General features: G+C 45.2%; 1 protein-coding gene across 1 annotated transcript in view; it reads left to right on the top strand.

Annotated features, from left to right (window-relative positions):
* LOC141161430 (transmembrane protease serine 9-like) overlaps positions 1–18,715 on the top strand; it is a 41,673-nt gene extending 22,958 nt beyond the window's left edge. The window contains exons 7-15 of the mRNA XM_073646239.1: positions 1,853–2,200; positions 6,624–6,735; positions 10,561–10,608; positions 10,902–11,027; positions 12,863–12,886; positions 13,444–13,600; positions 15,738–16,009; positions 17,850–18,019; positions 18,100–18,715. Of these exons, the coding sequence (XP_073502340.1) occupies positions 1,853–2,200; positions 6,624–6,735; positions 10,561–10,608; positions 10,902–11,027; positions 12,863–12,886; positions 13,444–13,600; positions 15,738–16,009; positions 17,850–18,019; positions 18,100–18,612 (1,770 nt within the window). The 3' untranslated portion in view covers positions 18,613–18,715. The remainder of the gene's footprint in view (positions 1–1,852; positions 2,201–6,623; positions 6,736–10,560; positions 10,609–10,901; positions 11,028–12,862; positions 12,887–13,443; positions 13,601–15,737; positions 16,010–17,849; positions 18,020–18,099) is intronic.
* Positions 18,716–26,146: the final 7,431 nt, after the last annotated feature.

The raw sequence follows: 26,146 nt of genomic DNA, 5'->3' as shown, positions 1-26,146 counted from the left end.
CTCATCCATGGAGGGGGTCAATCACAATGCGTGGGTTTTTCTTATCCATGGAGGGGGTCACTCACAATGTGTGGGTTCTTCTTATCCATGGAGGGGATCCCTCACTATGTGCGGGGCTTCTCATCCATGGAGGGGGCTCACTCACAATTATATCTAAGAATATAGTCTATATCAGCTGTACAGATACAGTAGTGTTCAAAATACCAGCAGTCCAATATAACTAACCAGATTAATCGCTGTTTTTGGTATAAATTCTATCACCACACGTCAAACAATTTACCAGTTGGTGCCGAAGATTCTAAAAAAAAACCCCTCAGACTCCGCATTCATGATCTGCAGGTTTTTGAGTCTGTGTATGTGAATAATTAATTGTACGGGGATGTGTTCAATATAATAGCAGTGTGAAGATCAGTTAGTGAGGTCAATCACTCTGTGAAGAGACAGGTGTGAATCAGGTGGCCCTTATCTAAGGGTGAAGCCAGCACATGTTGTACATGCATTTCTCCTTGAAAGCCTGAAAAATATGGGTCGTTCCAGACATTGTTCAGAAGAACAGCGTACTTATTAAAAAGTTGATTGGAGAGGGTAAAACTTATAAAGAAGTGCAGACAATGATCGGCTGTTCAGCTAAAATGATCTCCAATGCTTTAAAATGGAAATAAAAAACAGAGAGATGTGGAAGAAAACGGAAGACTACCATTCGAATGGATGGAAGAATAGCCAGAATAGCAAAGGCTCAGTCAATGATCAGCTCCAGGATGATCACAGACAGTCTCCAGTTACCTGTGAGGACTGTGACAGTGAGAAGACACCTGTGTGAAGATAATCTCTTAGCAAGAAGTCCCCGCAAAGTCCCACTATTAAAAAGACATGTACTGAAGCGGATACAATTTGCCAAAGAAACCATCAACTGGCCTAAAGAGAAATGGAGAAACATTTTGTGGACTGATGAAAGTAAAATTGTTATTTTTGGTCCAAGGGCTGCAGACAGTTCGTCAGACGACCCTCAAACTCTGCATTCAAGTCACAGTACAGTCTGAAGACAGTGAATCATGGTGGAAGCATCACAATATGGGCATGTTTCTCTTACTGTAGTGCCGGACCTAATTACCACATACCAGGGGTCATGGACCAGTTTGCATTTATTAAAATACTTGAAGAGGTCATGTTGCCTTACGCTGAAGAGGATATGCCCTTGAAATGGGTGTTTCAACAAGACAATGGCCCTAAACACACCAGTAAATAAGAAAAATATTGGTTCCAGTCCAACAAAATTGAGGTTATGGAGCGGCCGGCCCAATCCCCGGACCTTAATCCAATAGAACACTTGTGGGGTGACATCAAAAATGCCATTTCTGAGGCAAAGCCAACAAATGCCAAGAAATTGTGGGATGTAGTCAAAGCATCCTGGGCTGGAGTAACAGCTGACATGGGCCAGACATTGGTTAACTCTATGCAACATAGATATGAAGCAGTTCTAAAAAAACTGTGGGTAACAGCTAAATATTATGTTAGTGATTCACAGGAATGTTAAATCCTCAAAAAAAGACATATTGTGAGTTTGTAAAGACAAATGCAGACACTGATATTTTATAGAACAGAACAATGTTCATTTTTTGTTATTTTCTGTAAAGTAGTTAAAAATTATCTACATTTCTCTTCATGTTTTGAATTAGAAAACAGCGTGCAATGTTCCCAATGCTGGAAATAACAACTAGTAGAAAGATTTTGTGCTTAACTCATGTTTCTGAACACATGACTATTATTTTGAATACTACTGAATAATTCTATACCAGAGCTATCATAGGAATTGGTACACCTGCAATAACTTTTATTTTTTTTTACATTTCAGGGAGATTCGGGGGGTCCGCTTGCATGTCAAATTGGTAATTTCTGGTTTCTTGCTGGAATTGTAAGCTGGGGAGATGGATGTGCCAGGCCAGGAGAACCAGGAGTCTACACCAAGGTCTCCAGCTTCTCAGCCTGGATCCAGGAAAACACTGATCTCACTGCAACATCCGAGGGAAAGGTCAATGAGACAACCATCAACATCAATACATTCAGCACCAGGGAGTCAGCGACCGACGCACAAAACTTCTCCTTATTGAAAAATATCCGCAGAGAGACCAACCAAGCCGGGCAGAGGCCTGACATGGACCTGGCGCAGTTACTGCTCCGCATTGTTCTGATCAGCACATTTGTAACAATGTAACAGATCTGTCCTCCGTCATGAAGGTCCTGGAACATTTGTGTCCCGAGGACAGAAGGGGAGAAATAAATTAAAAAATGTCCCCACCCTCCATGCCACAGGTCCTGTACAAGCGCTCACAGGTCCCTAATGGTCCTTGCTCCGGGTCCTGTCCTGGACACACTGGAAATGCCCCCTGGTCAATCCCCCTGTGAGCTGGGTGTAGCGGACAGGACAGGGTGCACACATTAGTAGAGATCATGGCCAAGACGTGTGCAGACTTTAATTTTATTTTTAATTCCCTGGGGACCCCTTTAATCCTCTGCAGTTGATCATTAACACCCTGCAGGTCCCCTTGATCCTCCTGCTGGCAACCTATAAATCTCTCTGACTCTTAAGGATTCATGGTCTCATTGATCTGGATGTCTGCGCCTTTTTAGACTTCTTACACAGGTTTTCCAGGATTTATACATTGATGGTGTATCCTTACTATAGGTCAATATTAGACCACGTGGAAGCCCACCGATCAGCAATGGAGCCTGTACAGCACAGCGCCGTACACTGAGCAGTGGCCGTTCTTGGTACTGCAGCTCAGATCACATTAACTTTAATGGAAGTTGAGCTGCAGTTCTGAGGACAGCCACTACACAGTGTGTGGCGCTGTGCTGTTCTGATTCCATTCTGTGTATTTCATGCCTCATTAGAAGCTGATTATAGTTGATCGCTGAGGTTGGACCCCCAAGATCCGATATTGATAGCCCACCCTAAGGATAAGTCCCTGTAATTGTATTGCTATGGTCATTACGGGCTGTTCTTAGAGTGATGTCGTACAGGACTGGGGACTGGGATGAGCTCCAATTCTGGGAAGTGAAGGAGTTCAGTAAGTTATGTAACACACAGCAGTGAAGTAACATCGTCCTCATCATCACTTTCCGTCCCCGATTCCTCCCTCTGAGAACGTCCTTCACCTCCGTTATGTAACTTCTGCACCTCCGTCTATAAGTTACTTATTGTTCTTCTATAAGCAGACTTTGTGCCTCTTACTTCCATGTGGGTCTTCCCCATGTGTCCTGCCGCCAGCACGTGCCATGGCTCTGGCGTCACGTGGTCCTCACCTCCGGCAGGTCTGGGTTCTGGCAGAACCTGTCCTTCCAGGTCCCGATCAATGAGGCTTCTCACCCAGAGATCCAGGAGCAGCGATTAGAAGAAGAGGATAATTGTTCTTCCTGTGATCTGCGCCAATTACTCCTCTGCTGTAATGAGATATTTGCACTAATCATCCTGGGTACTTACCTACTGAGCCACCTGACAGCTGAATCTTCTATCTTATCTGGAGAATATAAGGAGCTTTATTATCTGTAAGACGGAAAGAATAGTAATAAAAAATTATACATCAAAGTGAATATCACTGCTCACCACTAGGGGGCGACTGTCTGAAGGAGGCCAAGGAGGGATCCAGGCAGTAATCCTATAGGGAGCGCGTCCTGCCCTCAGCTGAGAAGTGATACAACTGTCCGGAGTAGACAATGCTCTGTGAGCTAAACAACTGTAACACGGGTACTTTAGATGCAGTGACACAGAAACACAGAGCAGCCAGTACAGGGTTAATAAACAAGGGGGATTTACTGTAACAGGGTCAATCTCCACGCAAGGCGTAAGAGGGAAAATATGGGGACAACAAGGGAAGTAGCAGGTAATATGCTATAACTGACAATCCACAGTTGGGCTAGATGTAGCAGAGTCGACACGGTTGTAATCGCCAGTTTTTACACTTAGCTGACTCTTGCTCCTCACAAGGCAGTTGCCGGCTGGTGCTGGTGTCGCTTTCTTCAGGCTTCCCCGCCTAAACAATGCTCTGTCTTCTGGCGGCAGCGGGCGGTCTCCGGTTTGGCCCGCTGATCCCTAGTCCATAACAGTGCACCTCACTTGCTCGGCTCCAGGGATCCTGCATCTCTTCTCCCTCTAGTCGAGCTTGACTCCCACTGTCTACTGCCGTTTTTCCCATGCAAAAACTCCTTTTCCACCCTCTTCCTAGACACGAGCTCAGCTCCCCGGTCACCTGACTCCTCAGCTCTCTCTCTGGACACACCCCCAGCTTCCCAGTCACCTGACTCGTGTCTCGCAGTCTATCTTCCCCCTGCAACAAGAGGCACGGCCCTGGCAGTTCTGGATCCCTTGTTCTGAAAGTACTTACACCCCGGTCTTCCCCCTTACACAACCTCATGATACATTGAAACAAACTAGAGGTTTCTGCTGCTGCTGCTTGCGTGTACTGCGTTGTCTTGACCATATTTCCCAAGTTTTTGAAGTTGGCATCCGGGGAGAGGTCCAGAAATGTGGTGTGCAGAATGCCAAATACCAAGCAGCCAATGCTCCAGCCTCTCCATGCCCAGTGTCTAACCCCTCACAACCTCACCTCCGAGACTACGAGCCAGGCGAAGCCTTCAGGAATTGCAGATTTCTTGAAGGTTTCAGAGAGGCACAATTCAACTCTTCTGGGAGTCTGAGTTTTGCTCCTCTTTGACCTGAGCCTCATGAATGGTCTAGACTGGATAGATTTGAATCTACTCCTCAGCTGTAAAAGCAGGAAAATGTGAATGTCAGTATTTGCCTCTGGATATAAAAAGGAATGATCAATGATAGCACTCAGACATCTAGGAAATGGCAAAGAACTGTAGCATAAACTGTCAGAAAGTTGTTTTTATTCCACTCTTTTGCTGAAATTTTGCATAAAATTTAAAATTATGCATTATGAATTAGTTGTTAGGCCTTTTAATAATTTTTTTTTAATGTAACTATTTTACTACACTAGCGCTAACCCTTTTGCTAACCCTAGCCCTAAACTTAGCTCTAACCCTAGCCCTAAATCTAGTTCTAACCCTTATCCTAGCGCTAACCCTTTCTCCATAACTCTTAACCAAGCTCTAACACTTATCCTAGCACTATCCTTTTCTCTAACCCTAGCCATAACCCTAAACCTAGACTATGCTTTAACCCTTATCCTAGCCCTAACCCTATCACTAACCCTTGACCTAAACCTAGCTTTAACCCTTATCTTAGCTCTAACCCTATCACAAACCGTAGCCCTAAACCTAGCTCTTACCCTTATTCTACTACTATCCATTTCTCTAATCCTAGCCACAACCCTAAACCTAGCTTCAACCCTTATCCTAGCCCTAACCCTTTCACTAACCCTTATCCTAGCACTATCTTTTTCTCTAACCCTAGCCATAACCATAAACCTAGGCCTAGCTTTAATCCTTATCCTTGCCCTAACCCTATCACTAACCCTTATCCTATTATTAACCCTATTTTGTAACCGTATCCCTAACACTAACAGTAGCCCTAGCCTTTTCTATAACCCTAGCCCTAAACCTAGTCTATCTTGATCCTTATCACTAATCCTAACCCTAGCCTTAACCTTTACCCTAGCCCTAACCCTATTTTGTGTTAGAAAAACCATAAAAAGATATCATCAGCTCTTAGCTTTATCATCCTGGTGGCTTCTTGTTTATAAAGGGTTGTCTTATTCTGATTAGCTCTATCTATATTATATTCGTTTAGCTGTGTTGTCATGGATAAGATGCTGGTGTTTATTCTTCTTCTGATTGTGGCTATTTGTGGTCGGATATATCTGATGGCTCCATAGAAACTTCTATTCACAGATCACTTGTTCCATAGAAGAATAGTGAGGCCGGGGCTCTTTATCCTCAGAACGTTCTCCACACTCACTGTAAAGCCATTGTCTCTGGTTATCAGTCTTTTCTGTACAGAGCCGTCATGTATGACAAGTCTGGAGAATAGGGCAGATGTTCCCGGCTTCCTCCTATATAATATGTCACCAATGAGCCAGAAAAGCCCAGAAGCCATTGTGATATAGATGAGCGGCCATCATCCATTGTCTGGTCCTATAAGGGAAGGATAAAGCAATTGTCTGCTCGGATTTATTAGGTAAACTCCAGTATAGACGAGGGATCTGAAGACTTTGTGTTATAGACTAACTGATAGATTATGACGGATAGTAAACTCAAACCTTTAATCCTCATATAATCATATGATGACTGCCAGAGACTGGAAACTGGTGCCGAGAAGATGTCTCATTACTGGAGCCTCTTGACCTCGAGGTTGGCGGAATAGACCTATGGTCTCCAAATATGCAGGATAACCAGTAAGAGTCTGGTGTGTCGGTATGAAAGAAACCTTGAAGAGTCCTTTAATGGCACATCATGGCGGGTAAGGCTTCCTGCTGCATCCTACCAGTCGGCAGAGCTTTTTACCTGTATCCTAATATTCCCCTAGGACCACTAGTATATGACACTGATACAGCCCATACATGAAAGGATCTTATCCGACCAAGGTTCAGCCATTGAGCGTTGGCTAAACAACAGATGAAACTCAATGATCTCAAATGGATTTGTCCTGAACTCATGGTAAGAAGAACGACTCGTGTCATAAATTAAGGAAAACTCAACAGAACATTTCCTTCATGGCTGAGAAATATATGAAAACAAAAGATAACCTGAGGACTCTTGTACTGATCAACAATGGTGACTACACTGTATACAATCGTTTCTGGACAGATGGGTCACCACCAACCACCTATTTATTACCAGTCATGTACTAACCTCCAACTGTTCACTTACTACTTCCCATCCAACCTACTAATCAACCGTTCACCAATCATTGGCTTATCCATCTGAAGTAAAGAGGTAAAGTCAGTGTACCTGGTGGTCTCGGGCAGTGAAGAGATAAAGTCAGCATACATGGTGGTTAAAGGCAGTGAAGGGTAAAAGTCAGCATACCTGGTGGTCTAGGGCAGTGAAGGGTAAAAGTCAGCATACCTGGTGGTCTAGGGCAGTGAAGGGTAAAAGTCAGCATACCTGGTGGTCTAGGGCAGTGAAGGGTAAAAGTCAGCATACCTGGTGGTCTAGGGCAGTGAAGGGTAAAAGTCAGTATACCTGGTGGTCTAGGGCAGTGAAGGGTAAAAGTCAGCATACATGGTGGTCTAGGGCAGTGAAGTAAAGTCAACACATCTGGTGGTCTAGGGCAGTGAAGTAAATTCAGCATAGCTGGTGGTCTGGGTTAGTGAAGGGGTAAAGTCAGGATATACCTAGTGGTCTGGGAAAGTGAAAGATTAAAGTCAGCAAAGCTGGTGATCTGGGGTAGTGAACAGTTAAAGTCAGCATCCCTGGTGGTCTGGGAATGTCACATTGTTCATTTCTAATTTCTTCAGTTCTGGCTAAGATCAGGCAGAGTGTTTCAGGGGCGCTCTGGCCAGTCATTGTGTCCCGATCTTGGGGCATTTGTGCATCCACTTTCTCTAAGTAGTTGTAGATTTTTAGCTTAGAGGGGATTGTGGTAATAGAGGGGGCTGAGGGTATCAGAAACTCCCCAAGTGCTCTCCTGGGAAGCATTACATTATCACGGGCAGCACATCATGTCATGGGCTATTCTGGAGGGGAAAATCTGACAGTAACACACGGCTGAGAATGATGGGGACTTTCATTATCCAGAATCATCAACAACATCTAGAAGAATGGAGCTGATTATCCTCCTCCTTACATAAGCGAGCAGCCGCTTCCTCCAGGTATTCTGGCCACAATGCACGAGTGTAGCCGCAGGCGTCTGTTCAGGTGATGGAGTGTTGTCAGCCCTGATCCCTCCTCCCAGAAACATGTGCAAATCTCTAATAATGACTGACAAATTACAGAGCGTTCTGTGACTGCGCAACGTGACCCCAGAATAACACAGAAACCCCCACAACAGCCCAATATACAGTGGGGGGCTCCATGTCTGATCACGTCATTAGATTATATCACAAGCACAACATCATATTGAGGGAAAAGCGGTTTAAAAGTGGCCAATCAGATGACACCTAAAATGTTTTGGCTGGTTCCCACAGCCTGACTGACAGCACTCACTTCAAACTCCTTTTTGTGAATACCTTATTCTGGAGCCATTTCTGGCTGTGGAGCAGAAGTCGGGATTCTTCCAATATCTCCCATTCCCAGAGTTGTTCTTCTCCTTTCTACAACTGTCACAGAAAATATTAAGATCGATAGAGCTCTCCTGGAAGGCGGCATTCCCTCCTCCTCTCTCACACAGAATTTCCAGTAGGAAAAAGAGCTGACACTCTAAGCCTCCTTGGTGTAGAATTGCACGGTGGACACAGGGAAGGGACAAATCTAATTAAAATCCCCTTTGAAGCAGAAGACCCTTGCAGACAGTGCTAAGAGGATGTCTATTGGGAAAGACTGAGATTTATAAATTGGACAGGTAATTAGGCAGGAAAGACCTCTTAACTTTTGAAAGGAAGGGAAGCTAATGTCTTAACACCCTTTGAGATAGCTATTGTTCCACCAGGATGAGCTTCATTTCATCAAAACATCTTTGATAGCCAGCCCGGCTCCGAGGTCTAGATAGAGATGTTGAGGTTTGTACGATTTATATGGGACATACATTTTCAGCTTCAGGGCTAATCAGGGAAGAACATGCATATTTTCACAAAACTGTAAGACCTGCCTATAAACCCCAAAATCAATAGTGCCCAGATCGCTGACAACATCCATGTCATGTTTGGTCTCTGGGTAACAGTAAAATCCCAATAAAAAATATGATGGCGATATCAAGCATCTGTGAGTGTCAGGAGTGAAGATATTGTTAATGTTGGTAGTATCATAATTTTCTGACACTGAAGCCACATTCGCTGACCAGCCTATGAGTCATCAACAGGAGGAGTGTGGGTGTAACTTAGATGCTGATGAAAGGTCAAGCCGAATTATGATCTGCGTTCCTGTAGAAAGATACATGTCAGTGAATGCATGAATCCTGTTCACTGAACATCTCCAATCGAAGTGCTCTCTTTCGTTAACTTGAATCATCTCTGTGACCGGCGCAGTAAGTTCTTTTGTTAATCCTGTTTTATTTTATTTAATTGACTATTTGCTATATTATTTTGTCCCCTTTGTAAAATCTTTTGTATATTTTTTTATAAACACTGCCTATTGTTCTGGATTAAATATAAAATGTAATAGTTGTGTTCCTTCTGTTCTGTAAACTGCATCCTGGAGCCATACACTATCAGAAATCAGGTGTCCAGTCAGCCTGCATAAAAATGACTGGTGGTGGAAGCTAATAATCTTTCTTGGGTTATCATGGAGTTAGCAGTGACCATACCGGGGTATATAAATATTCCATGCGTTGAAATCAGAGGTTTATATACCATACGTTCACTGTTAGTTTCCCAATAACTGGCCTATTAGTGGAAACAGCATGCGGCTTCCTCCGTTAATCATTAGTCAATCATGTAATTGTCTGGATGATAAGGGGCAGTACAGAACTGTGACAAAAAGATAACAGCGGTGACAAAAAGATAACAGCGGGTGGATCTGTGTGACCTCCAAGCCGATGATCTTTGACAACAACTTATTTAGGTGAGTGCAAAATTGATTGTGATCACCACATTTTTGTTTTACACTATGGAGCGCCTCTACTTTTGTCTCATAATGTCTTATTAAGAGATCATTGCATCCAAAGTAATGGACCCCAGAGGAGAGTGTTTGGCTCCACATGCCGCCGACGTCCGGTCACCGCTGAGCTGCCGTTTTACGGAACATTACGGAGAATGTTCTGACATTATTTTTGTTTTGTTTTCCAAATTCAAGAGGACTTTCATTTTGGTAGAATAACTGACTTTGCAGCTTGTAGAAGATGGCGAACCAGGGAACACTTGGGTGAGGTAATGGGAGAGTAAAATGTGAAGGGTCGGACACAGACAGGAGAAGCCCCTGTGCAAGAACAGTACATGGGCCCTTTGCAGTCCTCATAATGCACAATTCCACCTGCTTTGGAGGTGGTTGTGGCCCCCTTACCTCTTGAGCCCCTCTTCGGCTGTCCAGGCTGCAACAATGGTCTATCTACCGCAGGGTAGGACATCTCAGGAGGATTCGATACAGAGACTCCTGTTAGTTTGCAGATCATTTAGGGGAGTGATGTCCAAAATACCTGTAAACTGAGGCCGCTCCCCCAGATGTGGGACATTGTGCCCCCAGGAGCACCTCAATGCCAGTGGTCAGGTACAGAAGGGCACCATTTATGTGGAGGGTACCGTGGAGACACTATTTAGTGTTTTTTTTTTTCAACAACTCAATCACTGCTCTGTCACATACGTCCTCACTTTTTGCAGTTACTTTGCAGTGGAAAAGTCCTCTGGCGTCAGGTAGTTCCTTGTAAAGCCAGTGATGATGGAGCTTCTGGCTTTATTGTAGTCATGCACGGCAGAGATCAGCCAAATTATTTCTATGTTTGTTCTTCTAATTGTTGATGTGATAATCTCTGGACACTGTCATTTATGAATTATTGCTATTATGTAGGAAAATTGGAGCAGTTCTGCTGGGAGACAATGAAGGCTCAGTCCCCAAGTGAGGACATGGAGCGTTCCCTGGACTGACACCGCCTCAGGGAGCCAGGAGGCTACAAAATGCAGGTGGAGACGGTGCAGCCAGTCATTCACCTGCTGGAGGAGGATGGGACACTGTTGGGGTCTACGAGGAGCGACCACGAAGGCTGGAGGGCTAGAAGAGATCCTTACAAAGATATAGAGGGAGAAGACTATATTGGGGCTAGGCGGGTGATGCCCATAGTCAGCAGATCTCAGTTAGTCACCGGTGTGAAATATATCCAGTGAGGGTCTTCCGAGCTCGGCATATTTCAGTTATCGAGGACACATCTGCACTGATGATGGAGACCCATTGGCTGAGAAATGGTGTCCGATGTCTCCATGGACAAGGAGAACCAGTGACCTGGAGGACCACCTCTGCCATTTTACTTCTAGCTCTAGGTGAGTGGTCACACATGACGGCTAATATCATATTCTATGGTTACAGAGTTTCCTACATGTAAGACAAGGCTGCTGAGAGGCATTCACCGGGGTGCCCTATTTCCTAGAGGAGACCCAAAGATTGTGAGAGTCTGGTCCTCCTATTGAGACAACATTGTGAGCCCCAACGGGGGCAGTGATGATGTCTGCAAAGCTGTGGAATTAATTGCGCTATGCAGCATAAATAGGAGACCTCTCTGGACAGTATGTGACCTCAGGATGGTAGAGGTTATCTCCCAGGACAGTATGTGACCTCAGGATGGTAGAGGTTATCTCCCAGGACAGTATGTGACCTCAGGATGGTAGAGGTTATCTCCCAGGACAGTATGTGACCTCAGGATGGTAGAGGTAATCTCCCAGGACAGTATGTGACCTCAGGATGGTAGAGGTTATCTCCCGGGACAGTATGTGACCTCAGGATGGTAGAGGTTATCTCCCGGGACAGTATGTGACCTCAGGATGGTAGAGGTTATCTCCCGGGACAGTATGTGACCTCAGGATGGTAGAGGTTATCTCCCGGGACAGTATGTGACCTCAGGATGGTAGAGGTTACCTCCCAGGACAGTATGTGACCTCAGGATGGTAGAGGTTATCTCCCAGGACAGTATGTGACCTCCGGATGGTAGAGGTTACCTCCCAGGACAGTATATGACCTCAGGATGGTAGAGTTTACCTCTCAGGACAGTATGTGACCTCAGGATGGTAGAGGTTACCTCCCAGGACAGTATGTGACCCTCAGGATGGTAGAGGTTATCTCCCAGGACAGTATGTGACCTCAGGATGGTAGAAGTTACCTCCCAGGACAGTATGTGACCTCAGGATGGTAGAGGTTACCTCCCAGGACAGTATGTGACCTCAGGATGGTAGAGGTTATCTCCCAGGACAGTATGTGACCTCAGGATGGTAGAGTTACCTCCCAGGACAGTATGTGACCTCAGGATGGTAGAGGTTACCTCCCAGGACAGTATGTGACCTCAGGATGGTAGAGGTTATCTCCCAGGACAGTATGTGACCTCAGGATGGTAGAGGTTACCTCCCAGGACAGTATGTGACCTCAGGATGGTAGAGGTTACCTCCCAGGACAGTATATGACCTCAGGATGGTAGAGGTTATCTCCCAGGACAGTATGTGACCTCAGGATGGTAGAGGTTATCTCCCAGGACAGTATGTGACCTCAGGATGGTAGAGTTACCTCCCAGGACAGTATGTGACCTCAGGATGGTAGAGGTTACCTCCCAGGACAGTATATGACCTCAGGATGGTAGAGGTTACCTCCCAGGACAGTATGTGACCTCAGGATGGTAGAGGTTACCTCCCAGGACAGTATGTGACCTCAGGATGGTAGAGGTTACCTCCCAGGACAGTATGTGACCTCAGGATGGTAGAGGTTATCTCCCAGGACAGTATGTGACCTCAGGATGGTAGAGGTTATCTCCCAGGACAGTATGTGACCTCAGGATGGTAGAAGTTACCTCCCAGGACAGTATGTGACCTCAGGATGGTAGAGGTTACCTCCCACGACAGTATGTGACCTCAGGATGGTAGAGGTTATCTCCCGGGACAGTATGTGACCTCAGGATGGTAGAGTTACCTCCCAGGACAGTATTGGGGACCTTCTTCTCCATCTCTCTTCTCATACATTACATTTACACAATATTTCTTCATTCTGAATTCTACATTCTGTGATGATTCAGGGGAACAGGAAAAACTTATAGTTATTTGTATTATGTTCATTGTATTATCAGTATCTTATATATCTGCTCAACAACTAATGGCTCATTGTTCTCATCCTCCAGGTATTGTGATGACAACAACTTCAGGTATCTATCATCTATCTATCTATCTATCTATCTATCTATCTATCTATCTACTGTATCTATCATCTATCTATCTATTATATATCTATTAATCTATCATCTATCTATCATCTATCTATCTATCATCTATCTATCTATTATCAATCTATCTATCATCTATCTATCTATTATCTATCTATCATCAATCATTTATATATTATCTATCTATTATCTATCTATCTATCTATCTATAATCTATTATCTATCTATCCTCTATCTATTATCTATCATCTATCATCTATTATCTATCTATTATCTATCTATTATCAATCATCTATCCATCTATTATCTATCTATCTATTATCTATCTATCTATTTAATATCTATCATTTATATATTATCTATATATCATCTATCATCTATTATCTCTATTATCTATCATATATCATCTATCTATCTATAATCTATTATCTATCTATTATCTATCTATGGATTATCCAGCTATCTATCCCATTAATATTTTGATTGTTTTTTATAAATGCGATTAGAGATGAGATTCATTATGATTTTCTTTCTTGCAGTGGACGGTCATCAGATGATGTCCCGTGTTGTGGGTGGGCAGAATGCGGACCCCGGGGAATGGCCCTGGCAGGTCAGCCTCAAGTATGCAGCATCCATTGTGTGCGGAGGGGCTCTTATCTCCCCCACCTGGGTGGTGAGTGCAGCGCACTGTGTGGAGTAAGTTCCTTTCTTTCTTACAATCTTTCTACCTCTTCACTGGTCCAATCTACTTGTAGGAGAAGTTTTTAGGGCTGGAATGGTCCACGCAAGGATCCTCTGCCAGGGATGGTCCACGCAAGGATCCTCTGCCAGGGATGGTCCACGCAAGGATCCTCTGCCAGGGATGGTCCACGCAAGGATCCTCTGCCAGGGATGGTCCACTCAAGGATCCTCTGCCAGGGATGGTCCACGCAAGGATCCTCTGCCAGGGATTTATGTACGTAAAACCATTGGCCATATGGTCCAGCAGAAGAAAATGTAATGATCTGACCTGTGGAAGGATGATGTGTCCATGTGAGAGCAATCAAAGGAAATTTGTCACCAGTTTTTTGCCACCTAATCTGAGAGTATCATGATGTAGAGACTGAGATCCTGATTCCAGTGATGGGTCGCTTTATGGGCTTTTATCAGCAGGAGATTATCACTAGAGGACTAGTAAACCTGCTGCCAGGAAGTCTTCCATATTCATAAGCTCTGTGTAACACCCCCCGACCACTGATTGGCAGCTTTCTGCCTATGCAGTTCTCACAGAAGGCTGACAATTAGTGGTGTGGTTGTAAGGTGAGCAGGGCGGTAGTCATGGGTGAGGGGCTGCTGTGTTACCACACCCTGGCACCCAAAAGTAGATAATGTCCCGTCTCCCTGGAGGTGTGTGTGTACGAGATAACACTCACGGTTTGGCCGTTTTAGTAGTGACGGAGGAAGAGTATGTTTGTCCTGGACACACTCTGACATGGGGACGGGGTTATACGGAGATCAGCACACTCTTACACTCTGACATGGGGACGGGGTTATACGGAGATCAGCACACTCTTACACTCTGACATGGGGACGGGGTTATATGGAGATCAGCACACTCTTACACTCTTACATGGGGACGGGGTTATACGGAGATCAGCACACTCTTACACTCTGACATGGGGACGGGGTTATATGGAGATCAGCATTCAGAGATCTGGTAGATGTGCAGCAGAGATAACAGAGATTTTATTAAAATAGCAGCAAGCAGCCCAGTAAATGACACATCACTGGAATCAACATCTCTGCCCCTTCATCATGCAGCTCTCTGATGAGGAGCTAACACGAGTGACAGATTCCCTTTCAATTAGACATGAAGTTTTGAATAATTTTTCTATGGTGAGGCCAAATCCTTCCAGTCAGATGCTAGTAGTATTTTCTGGAAAGAGTCCTTTTGCCTCTCATTTTTTGTACCAGGTTGATATTTTGCAGTTTTTGCTATGTTTTGCATTAGAAAAGCATTTTAAAAAGAGAAGCTAAACTTGTTTTATATTTAATTATTGATCTGTTTTTGAAAAGTTCTGAATCTTTGTATCATACTCCATTACCTTACTTTATTATTATATTTACCTACATTTATCATTATATCGTAATAAGGGTAGTGTTAGCTGCCTCGTTCATACTCTTTTAGAAGCTGCTTTGAACTGCTGCTCTACCAAGAATCAGTACTCAAACACTATTCACAAACACTTTAATTGCATGAGCATGGGCGGAGGAGAGCAGACAGGCCCAAACAGTGAAGTGTTTCTGCATAGTGTTTGATTACAGTTTTTGCTAGAGTAGCAGTTCAAAGCAGCTTGTAAAAGAGCATGAACTAGGCAGTTTAAACAGCACTTTCAGCAGGGAGTTTAAAAGAGTGGAAAGCAAAATTAGTAATTGAGTTTAGTACAAAGATTCTAACTTTGCAAAAGTTGATCCATGAGTAAATAAATATTTATATAAGATAGTAAAATAAATAAAATAATAATTAAGAAAATAGTTTAGTTACCCTTTAAGCAATAAGACTTCATATGATTGGCTCCTATCATATTAACATGTAATACCACTCCTGGCCACCTGGTGTGCTGTTAGGAAGAATCAACTTTCTGATCCATATGGGGTACAAAGTGTTTCCATTGGGGCTCATGTTGTACAACACTCTAAAGCGCCACCTTGTGGTAGTAAGGTAACTGCAGTATATTTTTCAGAATATTCTGATTGTTTTGGTTCAACCAACAAGTACAATCACCAATGATGATCATCACAATGACTTTTTTATCGTGTATATTGACGTTGCTCTTTGTTATTTTTATCTCAGTTACAGAAATGTCAGCGAATTCACAGTTATATTGGGGGTGCTGAACCTCACTGGAGCGAGTCCCACCAAAGTATCAGTGGCAGTAAAACAAATAATCATACATCCCATATTCGAAGGCGATGGAACCAGTGGAGACATGGCGCTACTACAACTGGCCTCCCCCGCCACATATAATAGTTATATACAGCCTGTTACTCTTCCATACCAAGACCAGGAGTTTCCAGATGGAAAGGTCTGCTGGCTGACCGGCTGGGGACAGACTGGGGAAAAAGGTGGGGAAGCAAAAAAATCTAAAACCTTTTGTATCAGTTTCTGTTATTTTTATTTTCTCATTTGATTATTCTGGAAAGAGGAAAAAAAAAAAGACAATCAACCACCATAATGTAAGGGCAGAAAGCCTGATTCCGGGGATGTATCACACAGCCTAGTCAGTGACAGTTTTCTCTGCTGTAGATTTAGCAGAGCTTGGAATACTGAGCTCTGTATAACCCCGCCCACACCACTGATTGGAAGCCTTCTGATTTGAGAAAAAGCTACCAATCAGTGGTGGGGGGCGTGGTTGGACTAGGTAGCACCAGGCACCTAGTCCTGCTGATTAAACACTGATATTATCACTACAGGACTAGGTGCATTGTGCCTCCTAGTCCAACCACGCCCCCCCCACCACTGATTGGCAGCTTTTTGTCAATCAGTGTTGTGGGCGGGGTTATACACAGCTCAGCATTTCAAGCTCTGCTAGATCTGCAGCAGATAATACTGCTATTCTGTTACAACTTCTCCACCCAGTAGACCAAGTGATACATCCCTGGAATCAGTGTTTCTGTCTCTACATCATTATGTTGTCAGATTACATAGCAAAAAATTGATGACAGATTCCTTTTAATTGGATAAATTCAAAGTGAACTTGAGAAGAATCCGAAAGCTCCATGGAGAAGTCGACCTTGGTTGGTTTGTGGTCTCCAGTGCTCTAAAGGAACAGAACCCAAAAAAACAGCCAAAACTTATTTGATTATTTTAAATTTTCTTCTGATTCTTCCAATGCGATGCTGAGTGAAAGGACATTTGTCTCGTAGAGATGTCCACATTCTGGTGTCAGCCATTGTTCATTAACGTGTCCCCATATACTTCCTTATCTCCATATGGAAGTGGATGGTCCTGTTCTCAGGATCGGTGAAGGTCCGAGAGGTCAGACTCCCATCTACTGAATTTAGCTTTTAGATACAATTAGTTGTCACAAGAGCAAATGAGCCAAAAACTCAAATTTGGCGATGAAATTCAATGTATTCAATGTGATCTGAATGAGGCTTGATTGCAGGTTACCCTGCTTTCTCCAACCTTTACTGGATGTAGCGAGGGATAAGGAGCTGCTGAAACCTAGCTGTTATGTAGCTAGAAGACTGAAATTCCCCTGTAACTGGGGATAATATACCAGCCCTAGTTACAGGGGAAGTCAGCAAAGAAAAGGAAGTATTGATATGTAAAAAGCCCCCTCCCTTGCAAAAAAAAATAAAGGTCTTTTATCATCTTACGGGAGGCAGAAAGTATAAAATAAATGAAAACAAAAATTAAAATAGCAACAATAAAATAGAGAAAAGCACAATTTTTTTTAAAAAAATGAGACCCTGCCAGTCTAAATCACTATAAAAATTGTTCAATATATAAAAATAATTTCTACGGGAAAGAAATGTTTTTAACAGTCCTTTGGGGTTTGAAAACAAAAAATAAAAAATGTGAAAAATAGACACAACTTTGAGATATTTCTTTTACATTTGACCCCAATATCTGAAAAAAAGAACACAAAAATGACATAATAACTAAGCCCCATATATCAAAAGAAAAAGATAAAAAGAAAAAATTCTACCCGTTAAAAGCACATGTAGGATGAAACCCGAAAATGTGTCTGGTTAGGAAGGGAATCAAACCCAGGTCACTTCTATAATCACTAACATGACTCTTTTTTTTTAACAAATCCCCTCTTTTATGGACTGTCCAAGGCTTTAGGGATAGTTGTCATCACCGGTCCCATCTCCATGCTGTATATAGGATAGCCTCAGGACGTGCTCCGCACATCGCATGGCGCATGGTATTAATACGTCCTTTGTTTGGTTTCAGCTAAACTGGCGGCTCCACAGACGTTACAGGAGGTCGACCTCCCTCTTATCAATTATATGGACTGTAATAAAATGTTCCAAAAGGCTTTCAACACGAGTTTACCTTTTAATTTTGTAAAAAAAGACATGATCTGTGCTGGCTATCCCGAAGGAAAGAAAGATGGCTGCCAGGTGAGCGCACTTCATTTACACAGGTAGATCGCCTTCTGTGTGACTTACCCAATATAACTTTATAATTTTGCATTCTGCAGGGGGATTCTGGAGGACCCTTAGTCTGCAAAAATGGGGAATCCTGGATACTGGTTGGAATTGTGAGTTGGGGCATTGGCTGTGCCCGGCCAGGCAATCCGGGAGTCTACACGAAAGTCAGCAACTTTTCCTCCTGGATACAAAATGAATCTGGCATGATTTCAGTTTCAGCAGTGAACAAGGATGCAATGACTAAACAATTGTCCACCATCGTCACAGAGAAGACAGAAGTAGACCCTGAAACTGTCCACCCGTCCACCCTTATCACAGAGAAGACAAAAGTAGACCCTCAAACTGTCCACCCGTCCACCCTTATCACAGAGAAGACAAAAGTAGACCCTCAAACTGTCCACCTGTCCACCCTTATCACAGAGAAGACAAAAGTAGACCCTCAGACTGTTTCCTCATCTAAAGTGACCAATCGAGGCACCCTCGCAACTGGAAAGAAGCTCCAAACGCCAATGAGTCTTTTGTTCGGGGTCTTTGTGTTGATCAGAATTTTGGAGGTTGTGTAAGAAGTTGTCCCATGTCTGTAAATACGGCCAATTTTAATAACTATGAAACTTATTTTTTTCCATATATTTTAGAAACTTGTCAATAAAAAGTGTCAACCATCAATTATCCCCTATTTTCCATAATGTTAACCCCCTTCTCTCTGCAAACTTACAACGTAGGAGGAATATTCATCAGAGATAGTTTTCCAAATCCATAGTTTATTCATCAGATCTATCAGTTTGCAGTTTGTGTGTCGGGCCAGACCATGGTAGGTGAGAGCTGCAATGTTGAATCTCTTGTTGGTGGACCATTTTGCTTTTTTTTTGCTCCTATTGGTTAATCTTGAACCCTAAAGAGGATTTTACTATAGGTCTATGATCGCACTGCCTCACCAACCAAGAGAACAGGGTCACTGTGCCACCCATATAAATGGTCAGGCAAAAAACCCACGAGGCATTGAAAAATCTGCCCTAAAATCCCAAGTGATGAACAAACTAAATCCACAATCCAATGAGGATTATATTCCCGAGGAATCGACTCCACAGATCCACTGCTCTTACCAGTTTGGTGGCTTTTTAGTTGACAGGCGGATGCCTAGTTATAATGTCCCCGTTGGCACTAAAAACCCTCTCTGACAAAACGCTAGCGGCAGAGCAGGACCTCCAAGTCGTGGAGAGCCAGTTCATTCCACGTATCCAGCTTGGATACCCAATAATTATAAGGCACAGAGGAATCACGGAGGATGTTTGTACGGTCGGAAAGGTACTTCTTCAGTATCTTCCAAAACTTTTCCCTCCTTGTCAGAGTACCCCGCGCATCAGGGCCTGGGCACTGGGAGGGGCTGAGAAAACTGTCCCACACCTTTGACAGTGTTCCCCTGCCTCTGCTGCATTGTATTTGTGTCTCCCTCGCCTGTACTCCTTGGTTGTTCAAGGAACTATGACCTCTGCCGCCAGAGTTTTCAGATGGGAATTTTTTTAATAGTTCTGCAGCAAGGGCCTTCTGGTACTGCAACATTTTATTAGACCTCTCTGCCACAGGAAAGAGAGATAGAAAGTTCTTCTTGTAGCGTGGGTTTAAAAGTGTCACCAACCAGTAATGACTGTCACCCAAAATCTGTACAACGCAAGGGTCACGATAAAGGCAGAAGAACCTAAAGTCAGCCATGTGTGCCAGACTGCTAACAGCCAAGTCCTCCCTGTTCTGACCAAGAGGATGACTGTCTATGCTCTCCTCCTCATGGTATAATAATATATAATAATAATTATATAATATAATATATGCAGCTGGATTAGTCCTTAGAAGGACTGTTAGTGCAGATGGATATATCTCTTGCTGTTTTATACCTATACCTAACTAATAAACCGCCAATTCTCTCCTTCACTCAGCAGCACCTCTCCCTACTCAGCCTGTTTCCGGGGTACACTGTGACGAGCATAGGGCCACCAGGTCTTACATAGATCCAATGACGCTATGTGGCCAGCCAATCACTGTCATGCCACAACCAACTTGGCTAGGGCATTACAATGAGTGGCAGGTAATCCCTGCATGTTTAGCGCCATGTGGAGGGGGGTCCGAGCTTCCTCCCGAGCATCCCGGAAGTACTCGCCGAACGCCGAGCATCTCGAGCAGTGAGATGCTCGGGTGAGTACCGAACAGATGCGAGCACGCTCGCTCATCACTAATGACCACCAAGAGTGCCGTGAAATGAGTAGAGCTGTTTTCTTCTGCCCAGCATGACCAGCCAATTTGACCAGCCCAGTGAAGCACCAGCTTCCTGCCCAGTTCAGAGATGAAGGTTTTTCCAGGTGGGACCTGTGATAAGTCCAGTGGAGCGACAGTAAGCATCTTAGAGGGTTCAATGATGCTCTGAGGCTCCTCTTCCTGATCAGAAGACAGAAAAGACCAGGAAAGTGCGTCCGCTTTGATATTCTTGTGTGCTGGCCGGAAGTGGAGGACAAAATCAAAGCAGTAAAAGAACAAAGACCACCTGACTTGGTGCGGTTTTAGGCATGGTGCAGACTTCAGATAGGCCAAGTTCTTGTGATCTGTGTAGATAATCACAGGATAAATTGCTCCCTCAAGTGAGCTCCCAGGGTTAGTTTTATGACAAACAGTTCACGATCGCCTATTGAGGAGCTCAGAAGGCTTTAGTGAAGAAACTACAGGTCACCATACTGCCAGAGGGAGACTTCTGGATGAGGACAGCTTCGGCACCTCCAAAAAGAATTGCCTGTTGTTGTCTGCCCGGCGCAGCACTGGAGCGGAGGAGAAGACCTGTTTTAGGAAGGCAAATGACTCGCCCCCTGGGCCGTGGGGCACCCGGAATCGGGCTTCTGTGCGATGCTGGGGGTAGTAGTGGCAACCCGATCCCGTGGCTCAGGGTGGTCAGACCAAATGCTGTGGCAGTCTATTTATAGAGTTATGAATGTCCGACTACGCCACCCGTGGATTGCGGTCAGATTAGGTTATATGTACCTTGCAGGTCAAGTTTGGTAAAGACTCTGGAACCTTTGAGGTAATCAAACAGTTCTGATATTAGAGGCAGGGAATATTTCTTTTTGACCAGATTGATACCCCTGTAGTTAATACAGGGAGTAAGTGAACCATCACTTTTCATTACAAAGAAGAAGCCTGCTCCAGCAGGGGGGTGGACTTCTGGATAAACCCCCTAGCTACGTTCTTCTTGATACATTTGGACATGGCTCGGGTCTCAGCCTAGGACAGAGGGTAGATACGGCCTCAAGGAGGAGAAGAATCAAGCAGGAGGTATATAGGACAACCGTACTGCCTGTGTGGGGGTAGTGTTTCTGCCTCCTTTTTATCAAAGGCATCCGGGTAAGTCCAATATGCGGGAAGCAGGCCAGGTAAATTTGATGGAGTAGCTGTAGGAATGGCAGGGTGAATGGGGACAAGGCACCTCTAATGACAGGCATGACCCCAACAGAGTACTTCTCCAGATCTCCAATCTAAGACAGGCTCATGTTTTCGTAGCCATGGTAGGCCCAGGAGCAGGGAATGGGATAGACCAGACAGAACATAAATATAGATTCTCTCCGAGTGCAGCATTTTGACCCGAAGTTCCACCGGCTTGGAAACCAGAAGAACGGCCTCGAATAGAGTTTCCCATCTACGGATAACACTACCAATGGATTCTGTAGACGTCGGGGCAAGATTTTATTTTGCTCCACAAGGGCCTGTCGAATGAAATTTCCTGTAGAACTAGAGTCCAGATAGGCTGATTCAACAAATTGGATGTTGCTGCAGGAAATGAGTCAGTGAAGGAGAGGAAAGGTAGAAGCTGTAACTTCTCTGGCGGTGTGCTGGCATGGCTTACCACCTCATACCATGCAAGACCGCCATCTTACCTATCTGTCCAGGCTGCACACTTTGCTCCAGTACTTGCTGTGTGCATGTCTCTTGTCTGATTGCTTAGGGTGGCGCACGGTTACTGCCTGATTCTTAAAGTTACTGTGTGTGCACTCCTACTGCGTCCCCAGCCTATTGCTATGAGTCACTGGATACTTAAACCCCCTCCACCCAGTAGGAGGTGCCTGAGCAACACTTTCTTTCAGTGTGTTCCTTGCTACTGAGTTACCAGGTCCTGTCCTGTAGCTTGTCTGTTTCTGCCACCCTGGGGGCTGTATACCCAGGCCTGCCTGTTACCTGTACCTGTGACTGCTAGTCTGTTTCTGCCACCCTGGGGTCTGTATACCCAGGCCCGTTACCTGTATCTGTGACTTCTAGTCTATTTCCGCCTCCCTGGGGGCTGAGTTCCCAGGCTCGTTCCTGTATCTTGATCCTGGTTCAGTTCCTGTCTGTACAGTGTCCTAGCCCGTTACCTGTTTGTCTCTATGTCCGTACCTTCCCTTTTCCTGCAGTGTCTGAGCTTTCACCTAACTCCAAGTCATTGTCTCTGTACTTCTGTTTTTGAGTTTAGTGTCCACTCGCTACTTCATTGTAAGTACCTTGTGTGTATCTGCTCTGCTTGTCCACCGCACCTGCGGGTTTTGCTCTGCTCTGCTTGTCTACCGCACCTGCGGTTTTGCTCTGCTCTGCTTGTCTACCGCACATGCGGGTTTTCCTCTGCTCTGCTTGTCTACTGCACATGCGGGTTTTGCTCTGCTCTGCTTGTCTACCGCACATGCAGGTTTTGCTCTGCACTGGTTGTCTACCGCACCTGCAGTTTTGCACTGCTCTGCTTGTCTACCACACCTGCGGATTTTGCTCTGCTCTGCTTGTCTACCGCACTTGCGGGTTTTGCTCTGCTCTGCTTGTCTACCGCACCTGCGGGTTTTGCTCTGCTCTGCTCGTCTACTGCACCTGCGGGTTTTTCTCTGCTCTGCTTGTCCACTGCACCTGCAGTTTTGCTCTGCTCTGCTTGTCCACCACACCTGCGGTTTTTGCTCTGCTCTGCTTGTCTACCGCACCTGCGGGTTTTGCTCTGCTCTGCTTGTCTACTGCACCTGCGGCTCTTGCTCTGCTCTGCTTGTCTATTGCACCTGCGGCTCTGTTCCTGTATCCCAATCTGTACTGGTCCCTATCCAGCCTGCGTTCCTGTCTGCCAGTACCCACCTGTCTGCATACCAGCCGTGCCTTCCAGTACCCGCCTGTCTGCATACCAGCCGTACCTGCCAGTACCCACCTGTCTGCATACTAGCCGTGCCTGCCAGTACCCACCTGTCTGCATACCAGCCATGCCTGCCCATTCCTGCATTCCCCGGTGTGGGTCAACAGCTGTGACCGGGGTCTGACCTGGAGTGGCACCTGGTCCCTCTGCTCGGTTCCTCCCTGGTTCACGGAGTCGACTGAGCTGCTGTGCGACCTTGGTCAGACCAAGTTGATACTTAGTCACGCCCCTCCAGGCACTCCTCGGTTCATGGTCCAGTGGGATCACTAACCATGTTTACGCCAGTCAGTCTGGGTGTGTGCGTAACAGATGCCAAAGGCACAGGTCTCTCGAGGGACGCCTCCTTGGAGCACTCCTTGAACCATGATGTCGATCTGAGTTGCCAGAGAAACCAGGTGATCCAGTGAGGTAGGTATATCACGACTGGCCAGCTTGTCCTAAATTCTCCCAGAAAGTCCTCCTAGAAGGCCTAGTGCCTCTTTGTTGCAGGCCAGCTCAGAGGACAGAATTCAGATAGCGTACTGGCCCATGGTGAGGTTTCGCTGGCGCAATCTGAGGAGGAAGGATGCTGAGGAGGAAATGTGGCCTGGCACATTGAATACCTTGTGGGAGGTCTCAAGAAACAACTGGAGACTAGAACCTAGAGGATCCCATCTCTCCCATAGGGGATTGAGCCATGCCAGAGCTTCGCCAGTAAGGTGGGACATGATGGTAGACAGGCAGGTGCTGGTTGATGCAGGCAGGTACGGCTGGTATACAAGTGGGCACAGGCAGGTCCAGCTGGTATACAGGTGGGCAAAGGCAGGTTCAGGCAGGAACAGCTGGTATACAGGTGGGCACAGACTGGTACATGCAGTTCCAGCTGGTATACAGGTAGGGGCATCTGGTATACAGGTAGATGCGGGCAGGTATGGCTGGTATACTGTTGGGTTCAGGCAGGTCTGAGCATGGATGGCTGGTAAACAGGTGGGCACAGGCAGGTACAGCTGGAAGGCACAAGCAAGGACAGGTAGGAACGAGACAAGACCAAGCGAATACGGGCAAGTACAGGCAGAATGCAGGGAGCAGACTAACAACATTGCTGAGGCACCTCCCACCAGGTGGAGGTTCCTTAAATAATAAGTGTTTCCCAGCGATTGGCTGAGGACACTTTAGGATGGCGAGCACTGGCCCTTTAAGAGGGAGGAAGCGCCTTAAGTACAGTGCCCTGAGATCTGCAAGCAGTGCGCAGAACCTGGGCAGCAGCAGAAATAGGAGGAGCGAGACAGAGGCTGCGGTGGTGAATGAGTCAGCGACTCTGCAGGGGAAGGGAGAATGCAGAGACGCCGGCGCTGCAAGTGCATATCTAGCATTTCTTGTTACACCGTTCCTGATGGGGGTTGTTAGAGTTGAAAACATTGTTAAAAGGTAATTATAGTTATAGTGTTGTAGAGAATGAATTGTAAAAGAATAAGCTACAATGACAATGGACAGTGGAGCAAAGACAGGTAAGACTGAGTTAAATCCTAGCACTGCAGGTATTGATTAGATGCTAGATTTTTACGAGAACCAGGGGCAGTGTACACTAGAGGTATCAGTCTGCTGAGCAGAGTGGAGTGTGCTGCTGGTGAGTGACTAGCCAAAATGTAAGCTAGAGCTGGGAGGGAGACCACTACACAATCTGGGTCGGTTCTGCAGAAGTCGTTCTTCCCACAAAGCAGTGATTTTACATGATGTTGGGAGATTCCACATTTCCTCTGTCGTTCCTTGAGACTTTCTCTGCCGCTGTTCACACTTGCTCTTATCTTAGCTGTGACTTCTTGGTTTTCGGTAGCGTTCCCATTGGTTTCCATTGGCTCCATCGTGAAGGTGAGATGGACGTCTGATTAGCAGGATGTAATGGCGGCAGATATCCAGCCTGAGGACACACTACAGCCGCTGCTGGTGATGCTGCCCAGTCTGCAGGTTGTTATAAAAACTCCACCAAATATAAAAGCCGAGCGTGAAAAGCAAAAGTATCAAACAGTTTATTAATTCAGGGAGCAGACAGGATGGATAGTCACAGATTCCATGAGTCTGACAGTGACGGCGCTCACAGATGACTGAAGGGACTGATTACTATTTATGGTGAATATTAAATCACGGGACAGAAGTTCTGCACTGAGAAAGATGATGGACATGAGTTACATGTAATGGATTATTAATGCCGCCAGACACAGCAATGCCCACATGGGATCCGGGATGCTGAGGGTCCCTGAACTTTTCACAGGCGGCATCGGGATGTTTGTCAGTTTGGCAAATGTCATATCCGGGATGTAACTCTCTATCCATGACTGGTAGGAGGTCACCAGGGTGAACACCGCTGGAAGATTTGGAAGAGCACAACCCACTGACCAGCTCACAATGCCAACCTGGTACCAGGCTCCACTGACTTTACACACAAGAGGTCCTCCAGAGTCTCCCTGTGAGATGAGAAATCAATAATCAGGTTATTACAATAGCGTAAGCTCTACATCCGGTATTATACTCCAGAGCTGCACTCACTATTCTGCTGGTGCAGTCACTGTGTACATACATTACATTACTGATCCTGAGTTACATCCTGTATTATACTCCAGAGCTGCACTCACTATTCTGCTGGTGCAGTCACTGTGTACATACATTACTGATCCTGAGTTACATCCTGTATTATACTCCAGAGCTGCACTCACTATTCTGCTGGTGCAGTCACTGTGTATATACATTACATTACTGATCCTGAGTTACATCCTGTATTATACTCCAGAGCTGCATTCACTATTCTGCTGGTGCAGTCACTGTGTACATACATTACTGATCCTGTACTGATCCTGAGTTACATCCTGTATTATACTCCAGAGCTGCACTCACTATTCTGCTGGTGCAGTCACTGTGTACATACATTACATTACTGATCCTGAGTTACA

Source organism: Phyllobates terribilis, unplaced genomic scaffold, assembly GCF_046119375.1.
Source record: "Phyllobates terribilis strain yellow unplaced genomic scaffold, ASM4611937v1 Scaffold_9__5_contigs__length_417890890, whole genome shotgun sequence".
Lineage (NCBI taxonomy): Eukaryota > Metazoa > Chordata > Amphibia > Anura > Dendrobatidae > Phyllobates > Phyllobates terribilis.
Note: the sequence above shows the minus strand (reverse complement) of the source record. Positions and strands in the feature narration are given on the sequence as shown.